Consider the following 13,136-nt stretch of genomic DNA (forward strand, 5'->3'; position numbering starts at 1 on the left):
ATACTGTGCATTACAGCTGAATCCTGTCTTCAGGTTTATTCACAGAGCCAGCCAGCTTCATACTCGGGCCACTATAAATATATCAAGAATTATATGTTTTGAGTCTTGCTCTGGCTCCTGCGCCCATCCTGGTCTTGTTTCAACTGCCTGGAAATGGCCTGGCAGCAGGCTGCCACCGAGCCTGGAAGCCAGAGATCCCTAATCCAAGATTTACTTTATGCAAACAAAATTTTCTTGACCAGCCTTCTGGGTTTTTGAATTTTTGGAAGTGTTGCATTTTGTTAATGAGTTCTCAGTCACTTCAATATATTCATGAGTACCAAAAATGTTGTGAGAGGAAAAGCATTATGTGTTTAAGCTGCAAAGATTAAGGACATGGAGGTTGCTGTTCAAAAGTCCCATAAAAAGCTGGCAGCACCAGCAAAAGAAGCTTCAGGAGTGTCAACCCCAATAAACAAAGAGGCCTACCCAGTGCTGGGTCAGAGAGATTTTCATGTGCATTATGCCTTCTGGCATGTTGAGCAAGCATATTTTGAGTTACTAGCAATGAGCTATTTCAGGACAGTGGAGCTATGAACTCTGATTAAAAAGAACACTGAAGGATTCTTTTCTGAGCTCACTTCTGCTCTGCCTGAGGACAGATGAATCTAGAAGGACAGCGGAGTTCTGACAGTTCTGAAGGTGCTTTGCCAGCTCCTGAAACTGCTTATTCTTTTGACCCCAAACATTCCTTCTGCCTCCCTTCACTCTCTCCTGAGTGCTTTCATTGCTTTTTGCCCACTGCAGCCCTGAAGGTGCAGTTTTTCTTAAAATATTTTTCAAATATTAAACTGTATTTTCCTACTGAGCAAGCTGATTTTAAGTTCGGCCAATAGCTTGGTGGTTTTTTTTTTTTTTTTTTTTTTTTTTTTTTCTGACCTGGTACCTTTCCCGTTGTTTATCCCTTTGGCTTTGCCTGGAACAAGCCTCTCTGCAGGTACAGTTGGGTAAACTACATGAGAAAGCGTAAATAAACCTGACTAGCGCCTGTCTATTCATTTCACTACAAATCCTGAAGAGGGCACAAACAGCCTAGCAGAAAGAAAGGATCCAGCTAAGGGACTTGGACCGCTTAAGATATTACACAATGTGCAGCCTCTCGTGCATTTGTCGAATCTGGGGAACTATTTTCAGTTTCACAATAGGCTTATTCCTCTTTCTTGCAGTCCTTCCTCTTTTGAGCCTGACTTTCTTCTTGTTTGTAAATCTAAATGTTATGATAGAGGAAAATGCAATTTTCTGGTTCTGATTTGATGCTATGTTGCTGTAGTCTTAAAATACTGGTTCATATTAGCCTAAAGAGACAATTGTTGAATTATCACCCTGAGGAACTGAGATTATCACAGTCTGGCAGAGGAAGTCTATAGGCAAGATTATGAAGTGATTCTGTAAATTAGCGAAGCTCTTCAAAATCCAAAAATTTAAATCCCTACAAAGTTGGCTGCCTTTCCCCTCCCACATTATGGAAAAAAAGCAACATGTTCGGTGCCATCTGAGAATTCAGGATTTTCTCTTTCTAGGTTACAAAAAAAATAGTGAATTAACTGTGTGAGCTCTGCGAACTGAGAGCAATTACAGTTCGAGGTTCCACTTCCTGCATTTTGCTACTTTAGCTGAGGGTTTCCTTCTATGGATTAGCTTCATTGACTGGCTTATTTCTGGAGCATTTTCTGATAATTTCTGCAGAAAAGATATAAGAAGTTATCAGATTTGCTACTGTATTTGAAGGTTTTAGCGAGTCTGCAGGAAACAAGCAATATTGGGAAGAAACACATTAAATGTATAAATTAGTTAGAAGCTGCATTAGAAAAGATGGGTCGTGAGTTCTGCCAGGTTAGGTGTATTAGCTTCCTTATTGCAAATTCATTAAAGAACACAGAAATACCAAAGGGACCTGTTCATTTATTGTAGCCATGTGCTACCAAACATCGTCTTGCATATCTCAACACCCTCAGTGTTCCAAATACAGCCTGTGTGCACAGGATTCTTTTGCGAGAAATCCTTGGAAAAATGCACATAAGCAGCAATTGTGTACTCACTGTAAAGTCTTATTTTAATCTGTATTTTGATCAAGAATGTTCGACAACTTCTTTCAGCTGCACACAAATAATATAACAGCCCCAAGTCTGTGAAACAAAAGCAACTGCACGGACTGTCCCAGAAGGAGAAGGCAGAGTAAGCAAGGAAAAACCAATGTCACCTGTCAGCAGCTCAGTGTCCTCTGTAGAATGTCTTTAGCTGTTTGAAAGCAAGCAAGAACACTAAATCTCTAGGGGTTGTTTAAGAAATGCTCTACAAGGAATCTAAATACTGCGGTACCCAATTCAGACTGTGGAAAAAACTAAACATTGCTTGTAAAGTAGGGGCAGAAGGTGCTAAAGATCTCATAAGAGACATTCAGCTCCTGACAGACATTAGGGCTCGATAAACTCACTGCAGCCTATTGAAGCCTTGGATCAGGCCCCAAGGGCAATATTAAACACTCATGGGGATAAAAAACCCATCTTGAGTTGAGTTTTAACTTTCTATATCAAGCCACTTCATCCTAAAAACATGCAGTCTGGGAAGCTTAACCCATCAGGGTTTTTTTAACTCACAAAATTTGGCTGAAAAGTTAGCTCGTTCTGAATGTGGAGGCAGAGCTGGCTCTGCAGGTAGCAGTCTCTCAACTGCAGGCACAGTGTGTGCCCCAAGTGTGCCGATGGAGCTGGGCTTACCCCTGAGCACAGCAGTGCCTGCTGCAGCCCCAAGTGCACAGCTCCTGGAGCAGGGTCCCTGATTAACAGGGAAGGCAGGAGCCCTGGGGTGAGAAGGAGAGGCAGGAACAGGACATGGTCCTCTGTAATCCACCTATTATGTCATGACTGGTGAAGACATGGTTTCTAGCCCATTTCGTGTGTTTCCAGTTATGCATTTTAGAGGAAACAGTCACTGGATGCAAATGAGCAAGAAGTCATAGTACCCCAGTAGATGCATGTGTTCCCTCAATGCCTTTTTATGTGTGTATACATGTTAATGGATAAATCTTTTGCATTAGTTGTAACCAAAATCTGCAGCCTGTGCCTGTCTCATTTGTAGTCAAGTCATCAGTCTCAGAGGCTTACATGGGGACAAGCTACAACAGTTAAACACCCTCTGCCAAGCAACTGCCTGTAACTTTTTGTAACATGAAAGGGAAAGAAACTAAGATGTTAGCAGATAATTAGAATAAATAATGCTGCAACTGTCTTACTCTTTTGATGAATGAGCATAATTTTGAATACTGAGTATATGGATAACTGCATCTAGAAACAATGAGGCAAAATGAAGTAATGTGGCTTACAAATGTGTATGCATAGGACAAGTATGTTCTGGCATTTTTAATAGCTTCATATTCATTTGCACAAGTGCAAGCGTGTGCATGCTTGAATGTATACTAATTCACTGGAATCAGAGTTCCTGTCAAAGGCCTGATATCTCAAATTAAGGGGAAATGGAGAAAGGAACAATAGGCACACATTAAAATACAGAAATTTCCTTTTAAACATAAGAAATAACTTTTCTTGGTGTGGGGGTGATCAAACACTAGCACAGATTGACCAGAGAGATTGCGGAGTCTCCATCTTTGGAGATAACTTAAAACCCGACTGGACATGGCCCTGAGAAGCCTACTTTGGCTGACCCCAATCAGAGCAAAGGGCTTGGAATGGATGATCTCCTGAGATGCTTTCCAACCTCAATGACTCTGCGGTTCTGTGAGCTGTAACAAAATAAGCCTCTCTGAGACAGCATGATGTACGTTTCCGTAGTAACTTGCTGTCTCACAAAATGTCAGCTGCTCTCTTTAGAGAACTGAATCTTAGAAATGTTACCAGAAAAAATTAAATCTTTCTTATTTTCTCCTTATATAACCTTGCTGTTTTCTCCCTGGTAATAACTTCCAGATCTTCTTTAGTCATTGAATAGACTAACTTGTATTTTCCATTTTTTTTTTTTTGCTATTCTGCAATCTTAATTTGTCATTACTGTTTCCTTCCTGCCCATTACACAGTGTGACCATTCTCACTTACATCCCACATCAACTTAGAGGGATTGATAGGACTGAACTGATGGTATTGTTGACAAATGAGTTACTTAACATAATCAGAAAAAAAAATTGTTGTCATTTTCTACCCATCTTAAAATAATGAATTTTAGGAGGTACGATTACATGAAAAGAAGACCTCATCCCCCACATAAGTCACTTTGATTTGGAGCTCCTGAACATTAACTTCCTACCTCTTCTTGCATCTGTTGTTTGATCCACAAATCTCCTCAATTCATAGTGCTACTCAAAGGCAATGCTTATCTAAAGATATTTTTAAGAGTCTAGGAATACAACTTAGGAACAGTTGCCTGAATACAATTGCATTTGCAGTTATTGCAATTCCTTGTTATAAAATAGGCCATGGGGGCTTAAATCCACATTATAGGCTTATAGCTAGCATTTTTGCACTTAGATTTTAAGGCTTTCTTCTTTTTCATTTCTTTTCTTCCCCTCTTTTGCTTTTCTTTTTAATAAAACTGACTCTTTAATAAAGTTTTACTTAATTATCATTATAAATGACTGGTGGTGCAGGACAGCACAGAGGGTGAATGATCTATATAGATTTTTCCTAGATTTTAGAAAAGCAGGTTAACAATATGGACGGTGCAAAGACATCTGAAAGCGATATAAAGAGGCAACTTACAAAGGCTGATAGTATCTCAGTAAACTGACATTTCTCACCTACCCCCAGCTTCAAAAAGCTTAAAGATATTGCACTGTAAGCACTGAGAGAAGTTGCTTACAGCTCAAATATATTTAAGGATGGGATGTCATCCAAAGAGTCCTGGACAGACTGGAGAAGTGGCCCTTCGAGAACCTCATGAGATTCAACAAGGCCGAATGTAAGGTCCTGCACCTGGGTCAGGGCAATCCCCATTTTCAGTACACGATGGGAGATGACGTGTTTGAGAGCAGCCCTGCAGAAGAAGGACTTGGGGGTGCTGGTCAATGAGAAGCTCGACATGAGCCAGCAATGTGTGCTCACAGCCCAGAAGGCCAACTGTATCCTGGGCTGCATCAAAGGAGCGTGGCCAGCAGGGCGAGGAAAGTGATTCTGCCCCTCTATTCCTCTCTTGTGAGACTTCATCTGGAATACTGTGTCTAGTTCTGGAATCCTCAACGTAAGGAGGATATGGAACTGTTGGAACGGATCCAGAGGAGGGCTACAAAGATGATCAGAGGGCTGTAGCCACCTTCCATACAAGGACAGGCTGAGAGAGTCGAGCTTGTTCAGCCTGGAGAAGAGAACACTCCAAGGAGATCTTATAGTGACCTTCCAGCACCTGAAAGGGGTTGCAAGAGAGCTGGAGAGGGACTGTTCATAAAGGCTTGTGGTGATAGAATGAGGGGGAATGGGTATAAACTGGAGAGAGGCAGATTTAGACTAGACATAAGGAGGAATTTCTTCACTATGAGAGTGGTGAGGCGCTGGCACAGGTTGCCCAGGGAGGCTGTGAATGCCCCATCCCTGGAAGTGTTCAAGGCCAGGTTGTATGGGGCCATGGGCAGCCTGATTTAGTGGGATGTCCCTGCCTATGGCAAGTAGGTTGGAACTAGATGATCTTTAAGGTCCCTTCCAACCCTAACTATTCTATGATTCTATGATTCTAGATTCACTCTTACATAAGTTGGTTTTCTGTCAACAAAGAAGTTGCTTTCTCTTCAACAATGACTGAAGTAATGTTAGGTGTCTTTATTACTATGTTCCTATTTAATTAATTATAAAATAGATATCCTTCTTTTGCTGAGATGTTAAGCAGCTATTCTTGCCTAAGGGCTGTTGACTACAGCATTCTTTCGTGTTCCAGTACCTGGAATTTTTAAGAAAACTGTGTGAAGCATGCATCCAGTTTCCTTTAAAAGTAATTAAATTGTTAATTTTCTTATGCCTACCTTGAAAATTAAAGCAATAATCCTCTCAGGAGTCAAAGTTTAGGTTCTAGAGCTCACTCAAATCCAACAGATCCACCTTCATTGGTCTGGCATAGCTTCATGTCCAATGAGAGGCATATCGCTGTAATATCTCATAATTTTCCCTTATCCAATTCCTCCTCCTCCCTGACTGTAACTCACTATTTAGTATTTCAGACTCTGACTGAGGCTTACACATTTATGATGCTCCTGGTTTGTGTTTGACTTGAAATGAAAGTTGGCATTTCTATCTCCTTAAAAAAAACTCAGGGTGTAACTTTTAATCTGGCCACCTGTACAGTCTTGAATTTCACACTACAGCTTGCTGTGTTAGTCTAACCTGATGCTCCATTATAAATGTCAAATTTCAGTTTGTAGTTTATTTAGATATAATATTCTAGGTGTCACTGTAAAGCCCTTTCTTACATAGACCATAAATAAATACAGGTTTGCCAGCCACTGAATCCTTACACAGTCAGAGAAAATCTACTGATTACTCTTGGACAATAATTGCTATTTGACTGTAAATTAGTTGGACAGAAGCAATGGATTGAAAAAAAGACAATTTCGGAATCGTGTCTTCCTCTTCAGTGCTAGAGGTCAATTTTTATATCGACAGCAGCTGAAGTGAATTACATGGAAACACCGATGTAAGTATGGACCAAATGGGGCCTGATGTCTTTGCAGTATTGCAGTATTTGTAGAGGAGAATGTTCTTTTAAACATTGAAATAATAATTCTGATCTCAGACTCTGTTTGAGAGAGGGTTGCTTGAAATAGGAGCCACTGTAATTTATAAGCAAATTAGAGAATTTTACAAATTTTATTTAAAAAATCCAATACAGCATTTTGAAGCCTGGAGTCAGAATCTGCTCTCTCATGTTGAATAATCCCTTATGTCGGGCATCACTTGGCGTGCTGGGGACAACTGTTACATTATACTTCACTACAAAAGCAGTCTTGGTTTCTTGGATAAGTAGTAGGTTACAGCCTTTTTTGCCACTAGCCAAGAGGTCAGTAGTGTTCAGACATTTGGAGCGAATGTTGGAATTTCACTAAGATTCCCAGCAAGCTGCCTGTTACTGGAATGGCTGATGCAGCAGTAAACAGTCTGTTAGGTAAGGCTGCTGAGTTACAAGGTTCAGAACCAAGCATATCATCTAGTTCTCTTTTAATTGGTTGCTCTCTTGCTACCTGAAACTTTCGTGGCCATTGATAAGGTCAAAGGGTTAAGTCACAGACAAATTCTGGTGATCTTCATCAAGGAGATTGTGCTTCAGCTTCAGAAAGGGCAGAGTGATCTAAGGCTTGTTTCCACAGAAAAGTTACAAATGAGTTCTATACAAGTTTGTTTTTGAGAAAAGTTCTGGGAAAAATGTTTTGTCATACTGTAAAGTTTATCTGTACATATGGATATTTCTTTTAAATGTACTAACTTCCATTCACTTTGTATGTTTTTATGAGGGATGTACTTATCTTTGAAGTGTGTTTACCTTTAGTGATCCTGCACTAGCGCATTTAAACAGCTCTCATGCTGAGTTGAAGGATCTTGCTTATTTTTCTGTTCATTTGCTGAAATTACCTTTTCCATTTTTCATTTCATGTCCCAGTTCTATTTTGCAAATAGATATGATGTATATCCAGAGAATGCTAAAGATAATTACATTACAGTTGTTCTAGCAATTGAACCCACAAGGGTGATGCAAAAAGCTAGAGGAATACATTCACAAACTCTTTGTAGGGCTGTTAGAACACCTATGGATAAAGTTGTTGTACGGTATTCATGGGACCAGTGAATACAAGAGATGACTGACTTCTACTGCTCGTTCTTTCCACTGTGAATCTACAAGATGATGATGCTACTGATGAATAGGCATGCATAATTTTTCTGTCCGAGGTGTGCTGAATAAAGAGAGTTTTTATACTAATGGGCAGATTGGCCATGGAGAGGTTTTCTACGTATACATCCTGTGAAAAGTCAGTTGCCACCAGGATTTAAATGTAGCCCTTAGCAGAACAAATTTTTCTTATTTCAACAAAACAATATGGATGGAAAATAAGTATCCTTCCACAAATTCTTTTTTCCTCTGTATAAATAATTGGGAATGTGATTTGTCATTACTTTTGAAATTTGATATGTGATTCCATTTGAAAATGGTTATACTTCAAGAAAGATACAGATTTTGTTGCTATTCTCTTATTTTGATAAGGATGTTAATAGAAGGTTTAAAAAACTGTTCTCCAAAAGGATTGACATTTTAATCTATTCATATTTCATATTAGTTTAGAATTTGATAATTCTGTTGCAAAAAATGTAGTCTCTGGACTATTATTAATGCTATATATACATGGTAAGTTTTTGATTGTGTGAGCATCCATTTTGGAAAATTCTGACTGCTAGCCAAAGCATGAAGCTTGTCCTTTCAGAAATTAGAGATGACAAAAAAAAAATATAAACTCTCCAAATTATAGGAAAAAAATAATTGTAGATTGGATTTAGAAAGTTAATAAAACACTTAGCTAAAATTCAAAATCTTGTGACCTATTTTAAATATAGTAGGGAAAATAGACAGTAAAGGAAGAATACACAACCTGCACTTCCAGACACAAATGCCAGCTCTAGCATTTACTCTGTCTTAATTGTAGCCAGCTGGGGTTGAAGAAATTGGCTAGCAAAATGATAATCATTAAGAAAGAAGCCTATGTGTAAAGAAGACAATAATACCATGGCTCAAATTAGTGCTGTTGCAGTCTAAAATTATAATTTGCTTAATACTATTAGAGGGAAGCTAAGTAGAAGTGTGCTGTTGTCATTATTATGTGGCAGCAACGAGAAATTTGGGCTGTCAGTCACTGGGTCAATCCAGCTTACATTAAGAGTTACCAAAATTCATTACCATCTACTGACTTCCCAGTGAAACGGTCTTTGTCTTATTCATAAGTCTCAATCTTTGAAACATTGCAGTCATATTTTTCAAACTTGAAATTGCAAGTCATTCTACCTAAAAGGTCAGAACTCTTCCTGACCTTACTGTAAATAAATATTTGCTTTAGAAGGCAGAATGAAATCATGTTATCAAAATAAAATATTACAACCTGATTTTTTTCTCCCACTAATCTCTTTCTCATGGAAAACTTTGTGTTTCAAGGCTTCAGAGTTCTGTCCTTTTGACGCCCTCTTAATTCTTTTGAAATGCAATTACTGCTCAATGAAATGTTAATGCTCTAGCCTATTTTTACAGCTATCCGGTGATGTACTGTACAATGTTGTAGTTTAATAATGCTGCTAAATTTTATTCCTTTTTCGATCTCTCAGCATTTTATAATGAAGTAAAATGCAAGGATCATAGTAATTTTGGGTGTTGTTTTTGTTTTGTGAACACAGGACAATATCTGCAAAGACACATCACCAGGCCAACAACTTCAATATATTTGAAGGAATGGTCTGCCACGGAGTCCCAATTGCAACAGTTTCAAGAGGCAAAGTAGTTTATAAAGGTGGAACTTTCAATGTCACAGCAGGAGAAGGCAAATATGTCTCCCGTCCACCATTCCCTCCATATGTCTACAAACGAGTTAGGCAGCGGGAACAGGTTAATTAAACTAATAAATCTCTGTAATGCTTTGTACAACATGAGAATAACTAGCTCTTGGGAAGAGAGGTTTGGAGATTCAATGGTAATTTTCCTTACTAATCAAAATCTGCCAAGGTGGGAGGAAATTAAACTAAGGTCTCAATTTTTATTGCTTTTTATCTTACAGAAAAAATATCATAGAATAGTACGTGCTCTTAGGGTAGCATGTACAGTTCACAGACTAAGCCTGGGTACTCTTTAAAATAAACACATTCCACCTGCAATAAAAGTGGATGAAGTTTTTCTCGTGGGTAATCTGACTAACTGCTAGAGTTCATCACTGATTACACTGAAAATCAGAGGATTAACATCATATGCAGGAAGAAATCTTATTCTGAGGAAGAGATTGATAATTTTCTAACTCTGTCATGGATCAACTATTTAGACCTAAAACAAATATTCTACAAGAATGTTGAACTCTTGGTTCTGTTACAGCATAGAAGCTGAACATGTGCAAAGTACACTGCTGGACCATCTAAGATAGCTCTGTTCAAGTTCTTGTTCTATTTTTTTTTTTAAGAGAAATATCATAAAATACATGAAGATTTAATTCTCAGTGCCTGTTTGCCATGCAAGCATTAATGAAGAATAATTCTGTGTCCTTAGTATTAATTATTGTGGGTAGGTTTTTCAAAAGCACCCACACTAAGCATATTTGAAAGTCATAACCTGAATTGGTGGGATTCACTGCAGGGTCTAAAAGCTGAATGGTACTATCATCCATGTGAGTCACGGTCTAATGAAATGCTTACAAGATAATTCAGTATTTTTCTTCCTGATGTTGTCTTGATGGACTTAGAAAAGCGTGTAGAAGTGTCTGAGTGAAGCTTTCTCAAAGAGCACAATTCCACAGGAGCTCGTGGATTGTCTGCAAGCTGATACACATAATAAAGTGGATAGGCAGCGAAGTCCCTTCATGAGGGCACAGATTTCCCCTGGAAACTAAGAACAGAAAACAGATGATTGAAATTTGAGGTTTTCTAAGAACAAAGGAACTTTTTTTTTTTTAATAGCAGCATGAGTCAGTGTAAATTAGACAAACTAGAAATATTTTCGCTTGCATTACTTCATTTGGACTGTTTCTACTTTGCTTTTTATTTAGAAACCAGATTCTTCATTTAAATCTGTCCACAAATTTTATGTATTCTAGTCACCTTTTCAATGTGAATGAAGGTTAATGTTTCTAGGGGAAAGGCAAAGCTAGAAAAATAATCTGTGCCTGGAATTTCCAGACCTAGTAGAAAAGTCAACCAGTAGTCCTAATTGTGAATTTGTCTGGAGAAAAAAAGATCTTCCCTTTCCACTGCACATTTAACTGAATTGAAACAATTGTTCCAAATGTCATGCAATTCTATGACCAGCTGCAGATAAGGTTATCTCACAGGCTAAATAGTGAGAACTGCTTACCTACAGTCGACTCATTCTGCATTTTCAATCTAGATAGTTTGTCTTTATGGTGCTCCTCTTAGAAATCCTGGCCCTTTGGATCTGTCTTCAGTGAGATATGTATCATGTGCAAAGTTGTATGTATCTGTGAGTCTATTTAATACACTAGACACTGAAGATATTTGGTACCTTGTTAACGAGGGCTGCTTCTCATTATAGCACTTTCTCAGTTGTGCAATGATAATCCTTTTGACTTTTAATGCAAAACAAATGTCAGGAAATTGTAATAGAAATTAGCTATTGAAACCAGATTTTTACTAGTGACAGAAACCTGGTCCTTCCTCAAGTATATCTGAGTTTTAGTGACTCCAGATCTTGGTATCTCTGCTAAAGATGGTGTCCCATGTCAGAGGAATATTATTATCTAAACTAAACTAAAATTAATAAGAAATTTGATAATTCTGGATTTCAGAAAGATTTCAGTGAATGTGGTGGTTTTAATTTCCCATCAGAGCATGAGAGATTTACCTTAGCCAAAACATAAAGAGCAATATGTCTTCAGAGTGATTTTTCTACCAGCTCAACCTCCTGTAGCCAGCAGCTGGGATGGTGGATGGTAGATGCCCTCAAAAGCACGATTCTCTGTTTCTGTGATATTCATTTAATTCTCTTACTTCTATCAACTCATCACTGGAAGATGTGATCAGTTTAACAAAGAACAAGCTTATAGCTTCAATATGCACCGAGTCGGCTGCTCTGGACAGCAGCTCATGTGTCTTTTCTCTGTACTTGTTTTCTCCTGGGATATCCTGAAGTAGCTGAACCAAGGTTAAAGAAATATACAGAAGCAACGAGATTAATCAATTTATGATTGTGTTTAAGGATATCCTAATTATTTATATGCCTTAAATTCTGGGGTTTTGCCACTCCAAGATCTGTTTGAACTAAGGAAGGAATAAAATGAGTAGGAATGTGGTCAATTGCTTTAAAACAATGGGTTTAGAATCATTTTATTACAGTACTGAACAAACTGAGCCACCTAGTTCCTGAAGAAAGTTGAGAAATGAACAGTTTAATCCTAATCTAAGGGATCATTTCAAAAGAGAGGTTTGATGAAAGTGTTGGGATGCATAACATACAAAGCTGAGTTATTATAGGAGTGCTATTTTTTGTTGTGTCCAAATAGCAGTTGCGAGGGGAAGACAAATACTAGTGAAAGTTTTGAACTCTTTTATTGCAGGTCTGTCAGCCTGTTCCTGTTAAGAGAACACCATATACAGATGTGGTCTCAGCAACACCCACCACACCAAAATAGTAGTCTCATTCTGCAGCTTTGGCTCTTGCAGGTAACTCTCTTTTGGTTAATGAAAACTACTTTACTTAATGCTTCTCTGAAATGTCAAGAAAACAAAAGTGCTGCTGGTCATCTAGCTTGTGACAGTCTTGTTTGAAATAAGCCCTCTCAGAAGCTGAGTTGTCTTGGTTTCTTTAACTTAGATGAAACTATATGTTAGCCTAGGGATGGAGGACCTTCTGTTTGGAGCCTCCTTTTTAAAGTTCAGTTGAAGGAAGCAGGTGGAGTTTAACTGCTACACTGAGACATGGGTTTGAAGGCCTATAGAAAATCTGAGTTCACTTAACGCCAGGATTACAAACAAATCATAAATGTTTGGCTTGCAAGTTTACAGAAAAAAAAATCTAACCAAAAACCAGCTTGATGTGAAAAATTAAACTCTCTAGTGTTCCTGTGTTACAGACAATAATTCTCCACCAATTGAGCTGTTTGGGTTAAGCTGATAGATCTGTTTTACAAGGACAACAGCTGCTTTCATGCTATAGAGTGCTGCAGTAAAAGCCAGCAGTGGTCTAGTGAGTGGTTGAGCTACTGTGAGGCTTAGTGCTGCCAACAGGGGAATAACACTCAGCATCTCCCCTTCCCTCCTCTCCAGTGTCATTCCAGTTGACATTCCTTCAACTGTATACATGCTGGTGCTCAGCAGATCTTTCTGTGAGGTGATTTACTTGCTAAGCCAGCAGAAAACTATTAGCTTCCTTTTTCTGGGTTAGTTTTCTATTGGCTTTGTGAGGTGAACTTCCTC

The 13,136-nt window shown here is 38.5% G+C and overlaps 1 protein-coding gene across 3 annotated transcripts in view; it reads left to right on the plus strand.

Annotated features, from left to right (window-relative positions):
* The window catches only part of DPYS (dihydropyrimidinase), a 38,036-nt gene that overhangs the window by 24,017 nt on the left and 883 nt on the right, over positions 1-13,136 (plus strand). For all 3 annotated transcript variants that reach the window (XM_054059494.1, XM_054059495.1, XM_054059496.1), the window contains exons 9-10: positions 9,402-9,609; positions 12,278-12,383. In XM_054059494.1, the coding sequence (XP_053915469.1) occupies positions 9,402-9,609; positions 12,278-12,352 (283 nt within the window). In that variant the 3' untranslated portion in view covers positions 12,353-12,383. The remainder of the gene's footprint in view (positions 1-9,401; positions 9,610-12,277; positions 12,384-13,136) is intronic.

Source organism: Cuculus canorus, chromosome 2 (genome assembly GCF_017976375.1).
Source record: "Cuculus canorus isolate bCucCan1 chromosome 2, bCucCan1.pri, whole genome shotgun sequence".
Lineage (NCBI taxonomy): Eukaryota > Metazoa > Chordata > Aves > Cuculiformes > Cuculidae > Cuculus > Cuculus canorus.